Source organism: Sceloporus occidentalis, unplaced genomic scaffold, assembly GCF_023333645.1.
Source record: "Sceloporus occidentalis isolate IW3139 unplaced genomic scaffold, rSceOcc1.0.p SCAF_7, whole genome shotgun sequence".
NCBI classification, from domain to species: Eukaryota; Metazoa; Chordata; class Lepidosauria; order Squamata; family Phrynosomatidae; genus Sceloporus; species Sceloporus occidentalis.
In genome coordinates, this window is record NW_028316987.1 from 58,685,488 (window position 1) to 58,705,959 (window position 20,472).

Genomic DNA, 20,472 nt, shown 5'->3' on the forward strand with positions numbered 1-20,472 from the left:
CTGATTAGTACACTTATCCCCCCATATTTGCAGCTTTGATATCTGCGGCTTTAATTATTCATGGATTTTATTAATATGTTCTCTATAGGAATATCTAGGTTCTCCAGTGCATCTCTACCGTCAACTTTAACTAAAACTTGCACTGAAAGACCTATGGATTCCTAGAGAGAATACTCTACTAGGCATTTGTAGCTCCTCCAGTGCAGTTCTATGGTCAGTATCTGTCCAATGTTGACCACAGAGTTGCACTGGAGGACTTAGAGATTCCTAGAGAGGTGTCCTCTCAGGTAAAAACATGGTGTTTTTGTTATTTGCGGTTTTTACATATTCACGGGAGTCTTGTGCCCCTAACCCCAGTGAATATGGAGGGACAAGCGTACTTCAATAGGGAACTACCTATGAATACCAGGTACTGTAGGGTATATTTAGAAGAAGGCAATGACGAACTCACTTTTGAGTATTCCTTGCTTAGGAAAACCCCAATTACTTCACCATTAAGTCAACAGGTAATTTGAAGGCAAGCACACACATCATTCTCTATACACATACACACACTCCAGGGCAATCTTAAGACAGAAAGCAGTATCTTCAAATCTGGAGCACAGTTTATAAATCTGGAGTTTTGTATGTTTAGAGAAATAATCAAGTTTTTTAACAGTTTGAAAAACAGCAAATAAATATACAATTTCCTTTGAATGGTAAAATTTTATGCAGATGAAAATAACCTCATAATAGTTAAAATCAAGGGTACAATTTGACTTTCCCATCTTGACTTTCCTGTTTTCAGTACTGGTTCCAGTTAGCCTTAACATGTATATGTGGAAAGGGCTGTCTGAAGATAGATAGGCACAGCATCACACTGGTTTCTGTACTGCCAATACAGCACAATTAATAGAAACAGAATCAACAGTGCACTGTAATAATGGAAAATATTAAAAGGAAAAATGAAAAAGACAATAAAAATACTAATTAAAAAGCATGTGTTTGATTTAATGCTTATTAGGAATTCTTTGATGGCAATGGACCTTTCCCCTTCTGTGTCAGAGCCTTCTCTTGTTTTAACTGTAATGGAAAAAAGATAAATACAAATTTAGAAAATCATGATTTTTGATTTAAGCAAACCACCCATAAAACTATTTCTCAGGTTGAACTATGCTAATTTCCTGATAAACTTCACTTTATCTGGTTCTAGCTGTAACTGATTCAAATAAGGACTGCTGCCACACCATAGAAAGAAAGCGGTTTGACACTGCTTTAATTATCACGGCTCCATCCAATGAAATCCTGAGATTTTAGTTTGGTGGCACCCCAGTGCTCTGATACAGATGGCTACATATCTCACAAAACTACAAATCTAGAATTTCATAGAATTGAGTCAAGGCAGTTAAAGTGGTATCAACCAGGATTATTTCTACAGTGCAGATGCAACCTAAAACTTCAGAGTAGTGAGTTTTCATGAGATTACAGTAAGGATTGGGGAAAGACACTTAGCTCTACAGACAGCCTGTTTGAGCCCACTTGGGGCTGTCTTGGGGGCATGGTGTTTAGACATGACATGCCCCAAAGTGGGATCGGAACCAGACTGGCATTCACACGCCGGCCAGCTTCTGTCCTGCTTGGAAGCGTGACGTATAGACATCACTTTCCCCAGTGGAGAAGGGACGGCTTTTTTCAGCCCCAAAAAGGAGTGGATCTTATCTGCTCCTTTTTAGGGCAGATTCTGATGAACTGGGGCCAGGCATCTATTTGCCCTGGCCCCCATCCAGCATAAAAGAGGCAGCTTTAAGCTGCCCCTTTTGGGCTGTCTGTATCCCTCTTTAAATTATTTTTCAGGCTGGCTATTCCAGCCACTATAGAATTTATGAAGGGTCAGCCCTGGTTAGTACTTGAATTAGTGAATAGAAATGAGTACCATGTGCTGTAACTTTGGCAAATCACCTCAAAGTATTCTTTGCCTAAGAAAACCCTATGAAATTCATGGAGTCACCATACATTGACAGATAACTTGAAGGCACATATGTACATGAACCAGGTGGAACTGCTTGAGTAGATAATTATTTTTAAATGAAACATAGGCACGTTACATACGCACCGATTAGAAAGGGGCATCCTTTCCAGACACCCCTAACCCTAGTATGCGCTCAGCATGTACAAAATGACAGCGCCTGTTCTGCACGGGCGCCGCCATTTTGACATCGCGGACGCTTAGCATCCGCACGTCGCACAGCGGTAATGATGCTGCAAGTGCACTATTGGTGCCTTGCGGCGTCATTAGCACGCCGCAAGAAGAAGCTGCATTTTGCAGCTTCTTTTTGCTGCGCAGAGGAGCCACGCGGTTTGGCCGCTGAGGTTCCTCCACGCAGCAAATGAAGGCGCTTTTCAGACCCCCTTTTGGGCGGTCTGTAAAGCGCCTTAGTTATAGTTAAGTAAGCAATGAGACAAGTTTGTTCAGCTGAGCTGCAACTGAAAGACATGTGCATTTATTTCTAAAAGTTCTTCCACTCATATTTATTTATATAATGAAATATGAAAAAGAAAATATTAATGTGGCCTACTGTCTTGCTACCTGCCATGTTTTTCTGAAATATTTCATTATCTACATTGCTACATTCTGACATATAATCTTCCAACATACAGCAAAGTTATAAACCTATACAAAACACTACATGAAACAATATTCATTACCTTTTCCACCTAAAAATAATATTTTTGTTTTAAATTAGGTATGCAATTACTTACCCGTGCTTGATACTGTCTTTCAAAATAAGCCATGTCATCTTCATCAGGCCTCCTTAAACTAGAAATCTGCATTGCTGTACTTGTTCCACCTTAAAAGCAACATAATATTTTCAGATTTATTAATTTTAGAATGGAGGGATTTAAATTTTTGTTTCATTTTGAAAGTGTCCAGCACATACTGGGCTTTCAAATAAACACTTAAGATCTCTAAGCTTTCTAGAAATCTCATTAACTAGCAAGAACAACATTGAAAATGCAAGTGTAATCTTTAATTTATTTTGGAAGTACTGTAGTGGGTTTATTTGTAAATAAAGTTCACTCCTGCTCTTGAACTGCCCTTACTCCTTTTCCCATTACTACTTTAGACCAAAATGTACTAGGAAGCACACCAGCCCATCCTAAAAGCCTAAAGAAGGAGGACAGTAGTGGAATTCAGAAATATCCCATGTTTATCAGAGTGCACATACTCAAAGTCTTCTTCCTTCTTTCACCAATCCCCGGGTCTTTAATTTACAAGCTTCTCCAGAAACAAATGATTCGTGAATTTCATCCTAAGACTATTTTTCCTGCTTTCCAATTGGCTCTGGAGCTTTCTACCTTTTTCCTAATATGAAGTCTAGCCTAGAGTATTCAAAACATTGTCTGTTTAGTTTGTACATAATGGTTGATGTCAATGCAGCTTATTTAACTTACCTGTTAATGGAAATAAATACATGAAAGCGTATTTGGGCTGCAGTTATTACCTTGTAGTAAATACAAGGCAAGACATCTAATAGCATAAAAGCTATCAAGTATAATCTTTTGTTCAGTTAAAATGTTTTTTTAATTATCCATTGCATTCATTGAGGCAATATAATTGCTTAAAAACTGTTTGGTGTCCTTACCATCTGTTAACTGTGAGCGTGCTTGAATGGAACTGGAAGGTCCTTGCAATGCTCTTAAAAAGGGATGATCTGTGGTGGTTACAGGAGATTCTAGGAACTGAGTGGAAGGTGCTCCTTAAAATTAAACATAAAAAAACAGAAGGAACAGCCAGGTTTACCACAGACTTGAAGACCGACTAAGACTAGCTGTGAAGTTTAAAATACTGCTTCAATAAGACCAATAAGCAAGTAAGTACAAAGACTACATGTTGAAAAGGTGAGAGGTGCTGATATAATGGACTGTGCTAGTGTTGCCAGGACAAATATAGGAATGCAATTGACTTCTGGGTTTGTTACACAGTTTGCTCCTTTGCTTTATCTTTCTATATATTGCTTATTATTGCTAATTAATTTTAGGTCAGAGAAACATTATGTAAGCAAATGTAGGTTTACCACCAAGGCCTTTGAGAAAGGAGTGTCATTAATGCAGGGATGTCCTTTAGCATTACACATATGACAAAACAGACCAATCTTTGTGCTCCTTCTACAATCCCACAGTTTGATCAGAAAATGCTGGGCACCAGCTTATTTACTCTTTTTTTAAAAGGGTGAAACTTAAAGTGGCACTTAATAAAAATGCTTCTAAAATATGAGCTTTGCCTAGTCAGCTGAAGGAAGATTCCAGTGTAGTGTACTCTGGAGCTTCCAAGCCATCAAGGTTATAAACATAGCAATGTCCCTCTGATTTTTAATAAAGAAAAATCAGCATACTTAAAAATGCACCTGATAAAAGGCACTCTTTGCCAGATCTATTTACTTTTCCAGGAGCAACGAAGCATCTGAAGAGATCTAGATTTATATAATAAATATTATTGTACCCAAAATATGCATAACAGTTTTCAGAGTGTCTTTAGAATTATCCTTCTTCACGCCATGTTTTCTTTGGAATCAGCTTCTGTTAAACTCAGCAATCCCCAACATGGTTTAACTTCATAAATTGTCCCAAACTTTACAGCTTTAAGGACTATGACAGCTGCATTTGGATGCTTAGATAAGGAAACAAATCCTGGTGTTCTCTACATATTACCAATGCCCAACCTCAAAGCTGTCAATGACTTCTCTTGCAGGCCTCCTAGTGTATCAGCAATAAGACAAAGCCCCGAGGATCAAAGAGATAAAAATCCATGGTACTGTATTACCCTCCCGAATCTGACATTAGTAAGTGAAACAGCATTTATTATGTAGGGCATGACATTAAGCTGTCATATGAAGGCAACGGTAAACCACCTCTCTCTGAACAAATCTTGCTACGGAAACCCCATGATAGGTTCACCCTAGGGTTGCCATAAGTCAGAAACAACTTGAAGGCACACAACAGCAACTGGTTTTAAAGAAAACTATTTTTTTTTACTTTAAATTACATAAATTTAATTTGATTGAAATTTCCAAATATTTTGGCTCTAGCACTACTATGAAAAAAGATAAAGAAATAACCCTTCATTTCAAGTCCTCATTCTTACCTATCCCGCTATCATCAAGTCTCATGTAGCCTTCTGCTAGTGAACTAAAGCCAGTTAGTCCTCCCATTGCAGCATAAGGGACATCTTGCCCCACTGGCTTTCCTTGGGCTAAGCGCTCCTCTTTTGTTTCCACCACTGTCTCATGAGCGTATGTTGGCTGGCCACATCCACATGTAAAGCAACTGTGAAACCCTGAACATTTGGAACCTAACACAAAACATATTTTAAATGAATCAAACTAACACTTTCCATTCAATGGTTCTTTACTTGAGAATTCACTGCCAGTAGCATTCACTGCATAAACAACTGCTACAGCTAGAAACAGCTTCTTAATGTGATGCATGTGTATTACTTGAGGCTAGGATCAACATGGTGGAAAGGTGTAAAAAAGACAAGATTGTAACTGTATTCCCAAATACAATTCTGCATCTAACAAATGTTGTAGGATTGTATTATTAACATAAAACATGTTTTGATAATTTACAGATGGGTTCTGCTTCTCCAAAGAGTTGCCAGATGGTAAAAACAGTGTCTCTTATGCATGCTTGGAAAAGCCTATGATCAGACTCTCAAGATTTGGAATCAGCACAGATTAAGAAATCATGTAGCATGCAAATTAACTTAATGTGAAATGTTTAATCTGAATGTTGAATGGATTTTCTAATAGCAGAATTTAAATATTTTAGTCACTCCCTACACCTACAAATATATGTGGTCATAATCACAATATTTAAAGAAACATCTGTGTATATAGAAAGTTATTACACTCAATTAAGTCTTGCTTATTCAGCCAAACCAGAGGCACTTTACAGACTGCCCTAAACCGGGCGGTCTGCCGCCGCCATCATTAGCTACACCGAGAAGCCCCAGCGTCCAGACTGCAAGGCTTCCTGGCGCAGCTAAAAATGAGCGCCGAAATGGAGCTCCTTTTTGGCCCCTGGAAGTGGCGCCGCGAGGCGCACACTCACGGTGTCACTTCCGCCGCGGCACGTCCGGACGCTGTGCATCCAAGACGTCAAAATGGCGGCCCCCATGTGGACGGGGGCCGCCATTTAGTACGCGTTCCGCGCGTACTAGGGTAAGGGGCCGTGAGGAAGGTAAGACCCTTCCTAACCCTAGCACGCCTCTTTCTAACCCTAGTACACACGGAGCGCGTACTAAATGGCCGTTTGTAACGCGCCATACTTACAGGTGGTACATGGAAATCCAGGTGCTGCACTGTGCTGATCAGCAAAATGCTTACATCTACATCGGATGGGCTGAGTACCATTGAGAGGAACAAAGTTGTAGGATGTACATGGGCATCGGCTGACCTTACAAGGCACAGAAATAGGGCGTTCCTTTGGGATAACTTCAAAATCTGTTTTGTGTTGTTTGTATCTGGAGAAAGATTTAAAAAACAGATATGCATTTGCTGACATTTGCGCCTTTTTAAAAAATCCCTGGATAATGCTTTAACTATTCACATCTGGGGACGATTAATTAGGGATGGTAACCAACTCAGATCTCACATATCCTCCAATATATGCCAGGGATTTGGAGGAGGAAGCAACTAAGGGGCAAAACATGGGCAAGAAGGAGCGGCAGTCTGCTCTGGTCAGGCCCCACCTGGAATATTGTGCCCAGTTCTGGGCACCACAATTTAAAAAAGATGTGGAGAAACTGGAGCGTGTCCAAAGGAGGGAGACTAAAATGGTGAAGAGTCTGGAAAACATGTCCTATATGAGGAACGACTTAGGGAGCTGGGGATGTTTAGCCTGCAGAAGAGAAGGTTGAGGTGATATGATGGCCCTGTTTAAATACTTGAAGGGATGTCATATTGAAGAGGGAGCTAATTTGTTTTCTGCTGCTCCAGAGAACAGGACCTGGAGCAATGGATGCAAGCTACAGAAAAAGAGAGTCCACCTCAAAATAAGGGGGAACGTCCTGACAGTAAGGGCTGTTCGACAGTGGAACACACTCCCTCATAGATTGTAGTGGAGTCTCCTTCTTTCGAGGTCTTTAAACAGAGGCTGGATGGCCATCTGTCGGGGATGCTGTGATTGAAAGTTCCTGCATGGCAGAATGGGGTTGGACTGAATGGCCCTTGTGGTCTCTTCCAACTCTATGATTCTATGATTCCAGGGGGTACAAACATTAAGCCAACCTTTCCTTGGGGTGTGGAGCATAGAAAAGTTTGGGAACTGTTGTTTTAATGGATGCTTTCAAGTATTTTTCTGATATAGGTAGCTTAATTACATTTCAATGATCACAATTTGTATGTTTTTTCTACACTGTATTTATTTTAATCTTGAAGGCTGTCTTGAGTCAAGGTTCTGAGGAAAAAGGAGTCATATAAATAAAGATGACATTAATAATATTAATATTAGACAATTTTCCTTGTCTCAGAAATATTTTCTAAAGTCTCCCAAAACCTAAACTCTCAAGTCAATTGTACTGTCCGCTTGTATGAAATGCTTCTGTTCAAGGGTAAATGTATAGAGCACAAAACGTCTTACCTATGGGTGCAAAAACACAGGGTTTCAGGGCCCACAAGTTTGCAGTCCATGCCAGTCGGTGATCTCCAGCTCACATACAATCGGTTTTGTAACCGTATCGGCAAGACCTTTTTCTTGTATTGTTCGTATTCTTCAGGAGTAAAGAGTTTCCCTCCATCGTCTTCACCTACAATTCTGGAAATAAGTGTTAATCATTCCACAATACTTTCTATTACATGTATTTATTCATGCCCACAGTACATTTGCAATTAATTATATTTCTATATATTTTCTTCAATTATAATTCCTTTTTAATTAAAATGGACCAGCATTGTATTTATACCTGGTTTTTACCACTACCATCTTTTATTCTGTATCCCCTTTTCACCTGCTGTGCTAGTCTAGGACAGTGATAATAAAGATAAACTGAACTACTACAGAAATTGTCGTTTGAGACCTCTTTAACTGCCTTGGTTCAGTGCTATGGAATCCTGGGAACTGAAGTTTATTGTGACAGAGAAGGCTAAACGTCTCACAAAACTACAGTTCTCTGAGTCCTATAGCATGGAGCCAGGGCAGTTTCAGCGGTCTCAAAGTGGGTTATTTCTGCACCAGAGCCGCCATTTGTGTCCCCAAAAGATATTTTGGACTCCAGCTCCCAGAATCCCAGGCTATTGGCCGAAGTGACTGAGGCTTCTGGGAGCTGAAGTCCAAAACTCTTAAAGGAGACAGTTTGGGGACCACTGCTGAACCCTTTATAACAGTGGTCCCCAAACTCTTTAAAGAGATTGTGGACTCCAGCTCCCAGAATCCCAGGCTATTGGCCAATGTGGCTGAGGCTTATGGGAGCTGAAGTCCAAAAAATCTCTTAAAGGGCACAGTTTGGGGCCGACTGTCAGTGCTCCAAACTGATCTTAAAGGGCACAGTTTGGGGACCACTGCTGAACCCTTTATATTATAACAGTGGCCCCCAAACTGTGCCCTTTAAGGGATTTTGGACTTCAGCTCCCAGAATCCCAGTCTATCGGCCAAAATGGCCGAGGCTTCTGGGAACTGAAGTCCAAAAAAAATCTCTTAAAGGGCCTAGTTTGGGGCCCATTGCCAGTGCTATTTCAGGGATTTAGGACTCGATCTCCCAGAATCCTAGTCTACGGACCGACATGGCCGAGGCTTCTGGGAGTTGAAGTCCAAAGTCTCTGAAAGGGCGCCGTTTGGGGCCCACTGCCTCATGCCCTCCTGCGGCCTTTTTCCTCACCGTTTGTACTCCAAATACTCGTCTATGGCCGCCGCGGCCCCCGGCTGCAAGGTTAGCCGCTCCATGGCCACAGAGTTAGGCCTTTGGTCTGGAGGAAAGGGCCTTCCTCAGGCGGCGAGGCCTCGAAGGCCTTCGGAGGAGGAGGAGAAGGTCGCCCTTCCCTCTTTCCCTTCCAGGAGCGCAGAGGTTGCTAAGCGGCCATTTTAGGACGCTTCTGGTCGTCTCAAGCCGTTGCCTGGAAGCCAATGGTTCTAATATCCGCCTTTGCTGTGTGTCCATTCGGACAGGGGTTTGCCATGGTCATCCTCTGAGGCTGAGAGAGTGTGACTCGCCCATGCTCATGATTATTTACATAATACATTTTATTTATAGCCCGCCTCTCCCTGCAGATCGAGGCGGGTTACAACAACACGAAATATATATATATATATATATATATATAAAACAATAAAATACAGAATTAATCCACTTTGAGACCGCTTTAACTCTCCTGGCTGAGTGCTAGGGAAGCCTGGGAATTGTAGTTTATTGGCACCAGAGCTCTCTGACAGAAAAGACACAAAAACTACAGTTCCCATAATTCCCCAGCACTGAGCCCAGGGCAGTTGAAGGAAGGTCCAAAGCGCACTACAGAAATAATCCAGTTTGAAACCGCTTTAACTGCCCTGGCTCAATGCTAGGGAATTCTGGGAGCCAGCATCAGAGCTCTCTGAAGCCTGGGAATTGTAGTCTGCTTTTTAATTTAATCCTGGGAATTGTAGTTTGCTGTGGCACCAGAGCTCTCTGAGTGTGGCCCAAAACGCACTGCAGAAACAATCCAATTTGACACTTCTTTAACTGTCCTGGCTCAGTGCTAGGGAATCCTGGGAACTGTAGTTTTGTGGGACATTTAGCCTTCTCTGTCAGAGCTCTGGTGCCATATTAAAGTACCATTACCAGGATTCCCTAGCACTGAGCCAGGGTACTTAAAGAGGTCTCAAACTGGATTATTTCTGCAGTGTGTTTTGGACCAAAGAAAGAGACTCCTCCCCTCTTCGCTTATTCACTTATTTATGGTTAAAACTTTTGTTATTGGGTGTCTTCGTTTCCAAATTATGGTGACCCTGGCTGCATCCGCACAACAGAAATAATGCATTTGGAGACTGCTTCAACTGCCATGGCTCAGTTGTATGGAATCCTGGAATTTGTAGTTTTGTGAGACATTTAGCCTTCTCTGGCAGAGAGCTCTGGTGCCAGAATAAACTACAATTCCCAGGATTCCTTAGTACTGAGCCAGGGCAGTTCAAGTGGTCTCAATCTGTATTATTTCTGCAGTGTGTTTTGGATCATAGATAGATTACTAACAGGAACCAAGGTTACAATTGGCAGCCTAAGGTATATTACCAGCTATGAGCAAAGTAAAACAGGAGTTCTGGTTACCAATTCAAAATTAATACAACAAAAAATAAACCATTAATCAATAAATTCTGCACATGCCTTTTCAGAAGTCCCACCAAGTTCAATAGGATTTCAAGTAAGGATAAGGTTGCTCTTCATTCTCATCAGCTCTTTTCTATATTTCTCTATATTAATTTATAAAGTATTTAATATATGTATTACCGGTATTTAAATACTTTTACATTGATTATACTCTAAGCATCTCTTGAGATCTTTGGATATATTGCAGGATATAAATATTTTGACCCAGCATGGTATAGTGGTTTGAGCTGCTAGAATCCCTCAGCGAAGTCCCAAAATCTGTTACATGAATTTGTTTTCCAAAATTTCCAATATAAATATTTTAATAAATATATAAAACATTGAAATTTCACTCTGCCTACAATCCTTTATGTCTCCAATGTTTCAGATTATCATCATTATGAAATAACTCTGTATTATACATAGCCTATTTTCAGATGCCATGAGCCTTCCCAATGCTAATTTGGCAAACCTACATTACTATTTTGCAACAAGATTTCGACCGATGGTGATGCTGTGAATGCGAGACCTTCAAGTCACCCTTTTTATCAACAGTCCTGCTCAAGTCTTAAACTGTAATGCATTCTACCTTTTTTCCTACTTGCCTTCTACCATACCAAGCATTATTGTCTTTTCTAGAGAGTCGTGTCTTCTCATATGTCCAGAGTACAAGTCTCAGTTTAGTCATCTTGGCTTGTAGGGAGAGTTCAAGCTTAATTTGCTCTAGGAGCTATGTATCAGTCTTCTTAGCAGTCCATAGCAAAGTCTTTGATCATGAAAATTATGAATCGCTGTTAAAAAAAAATTGATGTGCCACAACATTTGCCCTGATATGTAACCTGTATTCAGGACAAGAGCCTACTGTCAGGGCAAAATATGGAGAAACAGAATGGCTTTCAGTTGGCAAGGTCAGGCAAGGCTGCATTTTAAGACTCTACTTTGGCAGAAGGAGGTGTGAAAACTGGACAAAAGAACATCAACAATTTATGCAGATTGCACTACACTAATAGCACATAACAGCAAAGAGTTGGAACAATTACTGAAGAAAGTAAAAGAAGAAAGGCAGGTTTACAGTTGACCATTAAGAAAATTAAAATAATAACCACAGATGATTTATGAAACTTTAAAGCAGATGACACTGAAACAGTCAAGATTTTCCGTACTGTGGCTCAGTAATTTATTAGAATGGAGACTGCAGTCAAGAAATCAGAAGATTAGGACTTGGAAGGAGAGCTAAGAAGGAACTAGACAAGATCCTTGAGTGTAAAGATACATGATTTAATACTAAAGCTAGGATTGTCCGTGCCATTGTATTTCCAATTCTATGTGTGGTTGTGAAAGCTGGACAGTGAAGAAAACTGATAGAAAGAAAATCAATTCATTTGAAATGTGATGTTGGAGAAAAGTTCTATAGATACTATGGACTGCTAACAAGACAAACAGGTCCTAGAGCCAGGATGGTGCGATTTGAGCATTGGACCATGACTCTGGAGCCTGGGTGAGTCCCATACTATCAGCCCCAGACTTAAAGGGACACAACAACAGAGCAAATCAAGCCTGAACTCTCCCTAGAAGCCAAGATGACTAAACTGAGACTGTTGTACTTTGGTCATATCATCATCATCATCATCATCATCATCATTATTGAAGACATGGCTCACTAGAAAAGACAGCATGAGTTAATGTTTGGTAAGGCGAAGACAGTAGGGGCAAAGTCAAGGAGCCTATGGCCCCGAGTCAGTAAGACCTGAGCAGAGCCATTGATAGCTTTATTTTGGAGTCTCTCTTTCATAGGGTGGCCATAAGTCAAAGTCAAGTTGAAGGGAGATAACAGTAACAGCACCTTTTTAAAGCCTTCTTTCAGACCAAGAAGTGGCTAGGCTTCTACCACCTCCAGTTCTGAAGACAGATCTCTATATGCCAAAGAAGCCATGGATTATAAGGCTGAAAAGAAGAAGAAACATGGCAAAATAGCCACTAGTAACCCCTACCAAAAGACATGGGGATACTATTGGCCATTTTGGAACAAAAACTCCACATTCAACTTTGGGGGTGGTGCAACACTTTCTAGAGGCTGTATTCCATCGACCATTAAAGACTAACAAGACCTAGACCACAATTTTTAATATCTCTACTTGCATAGGCTAAGGACTAGATGTTTCATATATATCAGTGGTTCTCAAATGATGGCGTGCAACTCAGGTGGGTGCAAGAGTTGCTGGGGGGTGTGTGTGTGCAAGACTTGGAGGTGCTGATCTTTCCTCCTCTTCCCAAACTTTTTCATGTGTAACATTTACACATGCATTGAGTTGAATACTGAATTTACTTAACTAAAACTGCTCTGATTTGAATATTGTTGTTTCCTTATAAAATGTTAAAATATGAATATACATGAATGTGCAAATGAAAATACACACTAAATAAACAAAATATTTTTATTCATATACTGAGTTGAGTGGAGGAGGGCACAACGTCCCATGTGGATGTAAAGAGGGGTCCCAAGGGTAAAAAGGTATCACTGATATATTTGGCTTAGATTTGTTCCTTATCCTTGTGTTTATTGGCATCCTGTGGCTTGGAATCAAATCCCAACTACCTTAATAATTTTAAAAAGTGTTTTGTTGAGCTTAGAAAGTATGTTTCCTTAAAAGACAATCATCTGCATGCTTGACTTCTCAAAAGTAAGCCCCAACGAATTTATTCCAAAGTAAATGTACAGAAGATTGTAATGGGGCCAACTCAGAAGCAAGTAAGGATGGGTTTATGCTGTTAATATTTTATTTAGTAAGTTACCCTGCAACTTTAAAAAGCTTAAAATTAAATGGTTAAAAAGAGACATGAAAGACGTGTGAAAGTCAACTGCACGTTTTCTCTACATTCAAAATCATGCATAATCTCATACAAAAGATTAAGACTCAGCTGGACACTCTCTGACCATATATATTCCACTTTATTTTTAATCTATCCAGATTCTACAACCATCTGCAGGAATAATAATTTGGGATGATATATATGGCACTACACGTTTATTCTTTCTTTAAACAGAAGTTCTTTGAAAACCGCACAGCATATTTGAAGCTAAAATAATAATAGTGCTAGAACAAATAATTTAAAATCGTTACATAAAGATGTAAAACTCAGACTGGCACTTCATTTTTATAAATTATGATACAGAAAGCACACTGTGTAATGTAGTGCACTCTCACTGCAATTCTCTGCTATAAGGCTAACATGGATTATAAGGCAGTGTTCACCTTTACTCCCTCTTCCTTTCAAGTCCATCATAAGAACACTTGACTACATATCCACTAGGCATATTTTCACAATCAACACTCCTTTCAAAAGCCAACTCCACAGAAGCAGTGTCTGACAGACTATACCCCACTAGCACATCTCTAGTAAATTTCAAAATGCCTTGCTTGAAAATTCAATCCACCCCTTATCTTTCTTGTAAAGGTACCTTAAGAGATAGAGTGTCACGTTTATCATAGGCTGCAAGAGGCTTGTATATTCATAAGAAAAGTAACGGCTAAAAAGCAGTATCCAATTTCTGGTAAGTGTGACTCCTATCACTTAAGATGTATTCTCAGTTGCTAAATACATATATTTAAATATTTCTGAAACTTCACAGATTACATTTTATCTTTAATAATCTAACTGACCTAGATATGTAGCAAGTGTGCACTTTGGCGTACTGCTACTGAACGTTTTCACAAATGTAGCAGTATTTTTAATACATTCTCTTTCTATTTCACAGACAGTGCAAATAAAAAACATTCTTTGGATCACCATTTTAGGATGTTATCTATGATATTACTTCAATTGTTAAAAAAAATAGCCATCATTAAAGGTGATGTTAAAATACTTTATACATATTTTTCAGCACTCATACTTGAAGGCATTATCCTTCATTGCTGTATATTGGTAAACCTGATCATAAGATTGCTAAACATTCACCAAAATATGTTAGAATTATATTCAGATATTTAAATATTAATTCTATATCTTTTTCATAATTGCCATAGACTCTCACACAATTTACACATTATCCTACTTATTTTTCTACAATAGCTTTCTACACTAGTCACCAGCATATCTTTAAATAAGATATTGAACAGCATTGCTTTATGAAAGCGCTATCTTAACACAAATATTTTGTGATTCGTTGGGACTGTATATGTTCCGCATTTTCTTTGCAACAGGATACAGACACCTTAATCTGACTGTTGCTTTGCTCCCTCCCTTTCAACAAGGAACTAGATTTATAGTAGATACAGCTATACAAACTGATTTTGAATGCTATCTTATGTTGCTTGCTGTATTTACTCGTTTGCTTGTAGTTGCTGGTACCAAGTTCCCATTTGTAGTATTTGTTGTTGAGCCATTTACAACCATGTAATCAATCTTGTTTTCCAGTTTGACCAAGCGTTGCAAGATGTCATCCAGAAGAACTGCAATTGTTCTTTTGAGATCAGCTAGAGGGAAAACAAACAGAGGAACGAATCCACAGATGAAACACAGATAATTTCACAGTTTATATGAGCATACTCTGATGAGAATCTCAGCGTTTGAATAGCACTGTCCTCTAAGATAGCAAAATAACAGTAATTAGCAATGGAAACAAAAATCCCTCCCAGACAAAATGTTGTCTGACTGATTCTTAACTCATCCCTTTTCAGTCAGTGGAAAATTATGTATCATTTTACCTCATCATACTTTTTTTGTTTTATTTTTTCCAAGGGACCTAAAAACCCTAGGCACCAAGTCCCATTTGGTCTTAGAAGCTAAGCAGGATCAACCCTGGTTGGATGGGAGCCTGCCAATGAATACCAGGTGCTGAGAACTGTATTTCAGAGGAAGGAACTGGCAAAACCACCTGAGTTTTCCTTGCCTAAGAAACCCCTATGAAATTCATGGGGTCGACAAGTGACTTGAAGGCACATAAACATACACACACACACAAATTTCTATAGGACTGCCTGGAGAAAGCATGCTTCATAAAGTATCTCTCTTCCTTTTTCCTTCTTACTTAGCCACACAATTAGTAGCAGGTTTCAAAAATTATTAATGTACTGTAGGGTAAATCCACGATGTTACCCCTATCCACACAGGAACTACTGAATACGAATGAAGTGTCAGTTGTGACTCACAAGTCTAATTCATTTCAATGGAGCTACTGTAGGTTGGATTAACAGTAGATTTAGCCTTCTATTTTTACATACATATTTAATTTTACTGGTTGCTCTCTAGTTCTAACATTCACGAAAATATCTTAGTAATTTTTTAAAATTACTACAGTTTTGCATATGCCTATTTTGCATTGAACAATTCATCAAGCCTTCAACTTCACAGTTCATTAAGGCTTACTCATGGGTAACTGCATATAGCATTGCACCTTTCATCAATTTTAGTCTTGAGATTGGTAAGTTTCTTAATACTGTTCCATCTTTCAAAGAAAAGATAGCTACAGGTCCATCATATCCAATAGGAGGAGCTGAATTTATATACAACATGATTATGCTCTTGATGTTTCTCAAGGCTATAAAATATTATGCAGTCCATAAGAGCAGCAGAACATGAGACTGTAGAACTATAATAATCTCTGTAACGTTTTCTGTTATTAGTTGTTGATTACTTTCTTTAACGTATTAGGGGTACATGATAAATAATTTTTTCTTTATGCTTATTTCATAATTGTACTCCATTATTTAATTGTAAAACTAAATAAACAAACAGCACTTCACAAAGAAAGTTCATTCATCTTACCATATCCTGCCATTGAAACGCCATTACCACCATTCATTATATTTTTGTTTTCTTCTGCCAGTGCTCTGACGTATTTTTTACTTAAGTCAAGAATTTGCTCACGCAACTCAGCACTGCTCTGTTGCCTCGGATGTTGAAAGGTGTAGCGCAGTAACATTAGCCCCCAGATAAAGCCAAACACCAGCAACAGTAAACTCAATTTCTGGGACACATTTTTTCTTGAAAATGCAAAAAACATTTCTCAGTAGGCCAAAGCCGTCAACATAAGGAATAAGGCTGAAGTCACTGTGTTTCCATAGTAGGTTGGGGTTTTTTAATCTTCACAACTTAGTTATTCTTCTTGGGAAATAATTTTGTATATTTTTTCCATGCTTGATTCCTGTAACATTTTTTTTCAAGAAATGTGATTAGTCAAAATATCTTAAGTCTCTGCAAATTCAAAATACAAAAAAGTATGTATTCTTGTAGAATATGCTATACAAGAAAATAATAGTCTGAGTATTATCACAAATTCCTATGATTATAATATGAATGCTATAAAATAAAACCTATCAACTATATGCAAATTAGACAAAGACTTTTTGAGAAAATTAAGGAAGTAAACTAAGGGGCTTTACAGATGGGCAGGAAGCACTTTACAGATGGGCAGGAAGATGCTGCAGCACTGACCTGCCCTCCGTAGAGCACAAAAAGGAGCCAGAAAAACTGGGACCTTTTTGTGCCCGCGAAGGGGCGCCATAGCACTCACCGTGCAGCTTGATTACACCTGTTTGGTGCAGCCCCAAAGGGACGTCATCATGGCGTGCACCATCTGAATGGGCACACGCCAAAATGGTGCCCGGGCAGCGCAGTGAGGGCTTTGAGCGTGGGGACACTCCGCCCATGCGCAGGCCGGCACTTTTTGCTGGTCTGTAAAGAACCTAACTTATAGTTTAACAAAGCTTCACAAAACAAATTTTAAGAATAGTCCTAATTTGCCCCAACAAATCACAAGTCAAAATACCTGTATCTGAGCTAAAATCAGTATCAGGCCGGGTAAAGTAACTTACATTTAATCTTGTATATTCCTAAATTGTCAGAACATATTGTATCTTTCACTCAACTGATAGCCATTTATAAGGTGGAGAAACGTCTGAGGGAAGAAAAATCAATAAGAATTTAGATGTAATAAGAGTTTTGTTTTAAGAAAAATAAAAGTCAAGCGCACAGGGACTTTTGATATAACTAACAAAAACATCAGTTAATTTTAGATCATTAAATAATAAATTAACATTAAAAGAGATGACATAACACCAAGAACAGTGTCTGAATGTATACCTGCAGGTCACATCTCAGGTCTCTATGTATAGATAGATAGATAGATAGATAGATAGATAGATAGAGCAACAACAATTCATTACCCCTACACCTTGTTAAAAGGCCACCATACATCCACCTCTGAGAAGCTATTACAGTGGTTCCTCCACATTGACTGGGGTTAAGGGTGAAGAACCTCCATGAATGTGGAAAAAGCACAAATAAAAAACAAGCAAACACTATTCTTTTTACCTGAGAGAACACCTCTCTAGGAATCTCCAGGTCCTCCAGTTCAACTCTTTCATTGGTATAATGGTAATTTTTGTGCAGCAGTACTATAAGGTCTAGATGCGCACAAATGTATGAATAAAGTAGAAATCTGGGCACGGTTTCACCAACAGAAAGATGCAAGTTATTATTTTGTACTTTAACAGTGTTACACTACACACATCTACCCAGAGATAAGTTTCACTGAATTCAATGGGAGCTGCTCTCAATTAAATGTAAAGGACTGGACCCAACGGCGCTTATTTCTGAGGGCTGATGTGTAAGCTTCCACTGTTGACACACAGTTGCACTAACATGACAAATGAGTGAGTACAGTCAGCCCTTGGCATCTGTGGTCTTGTCATCCATGGATTCAAGCATCCATGGACGGCAGGCTCACATTGTCCCCAATGGTGGCACATGCATGTGGCCGAGACACCATTAGGGACAGCCCCAGTTGTTCCCAGTGGTGAGGCATGTATGAAGCCACACTGCCATTAGGGACAAGTCTTGTTGTTCCTAATGGTGGTGCAGCCATATGCACATGCCCCCAGTGGGGACAACAGGGCTGCCTGTAATGGTGATGCAGCCACATGCATGCACCACTATTGATTTGAAGTCCCGTTGTCCCACCACTTCGGACTACAGAACTTGAGCATCCACAGATTTTGGTGCCTGGAATGGATCCCCCATGGATGCCAAGGGCTGAAAGTATATGGAGTTGAAATGTTTATTAAAAGCAAAGCAAACAAAAGTACAGTCGGACCCCGTATCCACGGACTCAAGCATCCACGGTTTGAAAAATACTTTTCAAATATATAAATTCCCAAAAGCGAACCTTGGTTTTGCCATTTTGTACAAGTGGCACCATTATTTCACTATGCCACTGTATCCAATGGCACTTGCCCATCCACGGATTTTCATAGCCACAGAGAGGGTCTTGGAGCCAAAGCCCAGCGGACTATTTCTGGAAAGGCATGGCAAACAGAAGTGTGCGCCCTTCGCCTCCTAGAATCTTAGAGCTGGAAGAGACCAGAAGGGCTCGATGCTAGGGAACTCTGGGAACTGTAGTTCTGTGTGACACTTAGCCTTTTCTGGTGCCAAAACAAACGACAAATCCCAGGATCATTGGATCACTCCCAGAGTGTGATTTCTGGACCAAAGGCAAGAGGTTTTGCTTGGGGCTGGATTCGCAGTGCAGGAAATAACCCTCCCCTTTCACTGCCCTGGCTCAGTGCTCAGGGAATCCTGGGAACTGTAGTCTTGCGAGACACTGGTGCAACAACGACAAACTACAATTCCCAGGATCCCCTGGATTTGAGACAGGGGCAGTTAAAAGCGTTCTCAAACTGGATTATCTCTGCAGTGTGGAGGCATAACAACAATAATGAAAGGCAGGAAGCACCCACCTCCTTGTAGCCGAGAAGCCCCTCCGGGGGGCCACTCCTTCTTCACAGCCAGCATTGCTCGCCCCGCGGAGCCTGAGCCATGGCCAGGCCGCCTCCTCCTCCTCTTCCTGCTCCTGCAGCCTCGCCCATAAGCCCCAAAGCGGGCTCTCCTTCCCGGCGAGAGCAGCGCCGCCTAGAGCCGCCTCTTCCTTCTTCTTGCGCTGCTCTCTGAGCGCAGCCTCAGCTGGCTGCAAAGCTCACTTCCGGTTGACAGTGGAAGAACCGGAAGTCGCTCTAGGAAGGCTTTGAATTGAAACAGGCTTCACTAACAGAGAGGCCTTCCTTCCACTCTCTCCTGGCATTTGCCCCTCTTTTAGTGCTGGTGGTTGTTGTGTGTTGTTGGTTGTTGTTGTGTGCCTTCCAGCCGCCCCCGATTTACAACAACCCTATCATTGCAGTTTTTCTTGGCAAGCTTAATAAATAAAGACATACATTATACAAGAGATTTCTTCAGAGGGGAGGTTTGCCCCTGCCGGCCCCTGAGGCTGAGAGAGTGTGACTTGCCCCAGGGTCACCCACTAAGTTTCCATTGGCCAAGCTGGGGTTCAGACCCAAACTTCAACCGGCCCAAAGCGATGCAAGTAAATTGTTTGCTGGGGTTGTTTAGATGGGCAACAACACAACTCTCCTTGCAGAGTTCCCTTGGGCCAAAACACACTGCAGAAATAATCCAGTTTGAGACCACTTTAACTGCCCTGGTTCAATTCTAGGGAATTCTAGAAACTACTTTTGTGAGACGTTTAGCCCTTCTCTGTCAGGGAACTCTTATGCCACAATAAGCTACAGTTCCCAGGATTATCTAGCACTGAGTCAGGGCAGTTAAAGCGGTCTCAAACTGGATTATTTCTGCAGTGTGTTTTGGACCTCAGTCCAACGCTCAAACCACTTTTCTGTTGCCGTGTGCTTTCAAGTTGTCTTCCAACTTAATGGAGACACTAGGCCAGGTTTACTCAGAGGAGGTTTGCCATTGCCACCCTCAGAGGCTGAGAGAGTGTGACTTGCCCAAGTGGGTTTTTGAGTGTTACAGCGGGGAACTGAACCCTGGTCTCCAGAGTCTTAGTTCGATACTCAAACCATGTTGTTGTTGTTGTTGTGTGCCTTCAAGTTGTTTCCAATTAAAGGTGACCGTAAGGCAAACCTATCATGGGGTTTTCTTGGCAAGATTTGTTGAGAGCCTGGGTTTGAACTTCTCTTCCTTTTTAGCCAGGGAGGCTGTGATTTGCATAAGGTCACCCAGTGGGCTTCCATGGCCAAGATGGGATCTCCAGAGTTGTCATCCAACACTCCAGTCACTATGCCATTAGTTTCAGAAAAACAAACTATATCAAGGATGTCTTGGAAACACTGCCCTCTATTATGGGTGATGTTTCCCCCAACTGCTTC

At 40.4% G+C, this 20,472-nt stretch overlaps 2 protein-coding genes across 4 annotated transcripts; both read right to left on the reverse strand.

Moving 5' to 3' along the window:
* Positions 1 to 587: 587 nt before the first annotated feature.
* On the reverse strand, positions 588 to 9,138 carry FAM221A (family with sequence similarity 221 member A). Of its 2 annotated transcripts, none has more exons than XM_089533075.1 (7): positions 8,855 to 9,138; positions 7,621 to 7,794; positions 6,312 to 6,502; positions 5,123 to 5,329; positions 3,624 to 3,737; positions 2,740 to 2,828; positions 588 to 1,062 (listed from the first exon to the last, which is right to left on the reverse strand). In XM_089533075.1, the coding sequence occupies exons 1-7, from the start codon at positions 8,917 to 8,919 to the stop codon at positions 1,000 to 1,002; spliced, it is 903 nt and encodes a 300-aa protein (XP_089389201.1). In that variant the 5' UTR covers positions 8,920 to 9,138; the 3' UTR covers positions 588 to 999. The 2 variants fall into 2 exon arrangements, with proteins under 2 accessions (XP_089389201.1, XP_089389202.1); XM_089533076.1 differs by lacking the exon at positions 8,855 to 9,138 and adding an exon at positions 7,943 to 8,589.
* A 4,105-nt stretch (positions 9,139 to 13,243) lies between these two features.
* On the reverse strand, positions 13,244 to 19,254 carry CCDC126 (coiled-coil domain containing 126). Of its 2 annotated transcripts, XM_089533077.1 has the most exons (4): positions 19,051 to 19,254; positions 17,128 to 17,210; positions 16,079 to 16,457; positions 13,244 to 14,787 (listed from the first exon to the last, which is right to left on the reverse strand). In XM_089533077.1, the coding sequence occupies exons 3-4, from the start codon at positions 16,314 to 16,316 to the stop codon at positions 14,612 to 14,614; spliced, it is 414 nt and encodes a 137-aa protein (XP_089389203.1). In that variant the 5' UTR covers positions 16,317 to 16,457; positions 17,128 to 17,210; positions 19,051 to 19,254; the 3' UTR covers positions 13,244 to 14,611. The 2 variants fall into 2 exon arrangements, with proteins under 2 accessions (XP_089389203.1, XP_089389204.1); XM_089533078.1 differs by lacking the exon at positions 17,128 to 17,210.
* Between the last annotated feature and the right edge of the window lie 1,218 nt (positions 19,255 to 20,472).

Excerpts from the sequence above, each read along its gene's own strand:
- FAM221A (XM_089533075.1), bottom strand. The coding sequence starts at position 8,919 with ATGGAGCGGCTAACCTTGCAGCCGGGGGCCGCGGCGGCCATAGACGAG. Across the intron at positions 5,330-6,311 it reads TGGATTTCCATGTACCACCT|GTTCCAAATGTTCAGGGTTT; the intron begins GTAAGTATGGCG and ends GTTTTGTGTTAG. Across the intron at positions 1,063-2,739 it reads AAAGACAGTATCAAGCACGG|TTAAAACAAGAGAAGGCTCT; the intron begins GTAAGTAATTGC and ends TTTCCATTACAG.
- CCDC126 (XM_089533078.1), bottom strand. The coding sequence starts at position 16,316 with ATGTTTTTTGCATTTTCAAGAAAAAATGTGTCCCAGAAATTGAGTTTA. Across the intron at positions 14,788-16,078 it reads CGTTTCAATGGCAGGATATG|CTGATCTCAAAAGAACAATT; the intron begins GTAAGATGAATG and ends TTTTCCCTCTAG.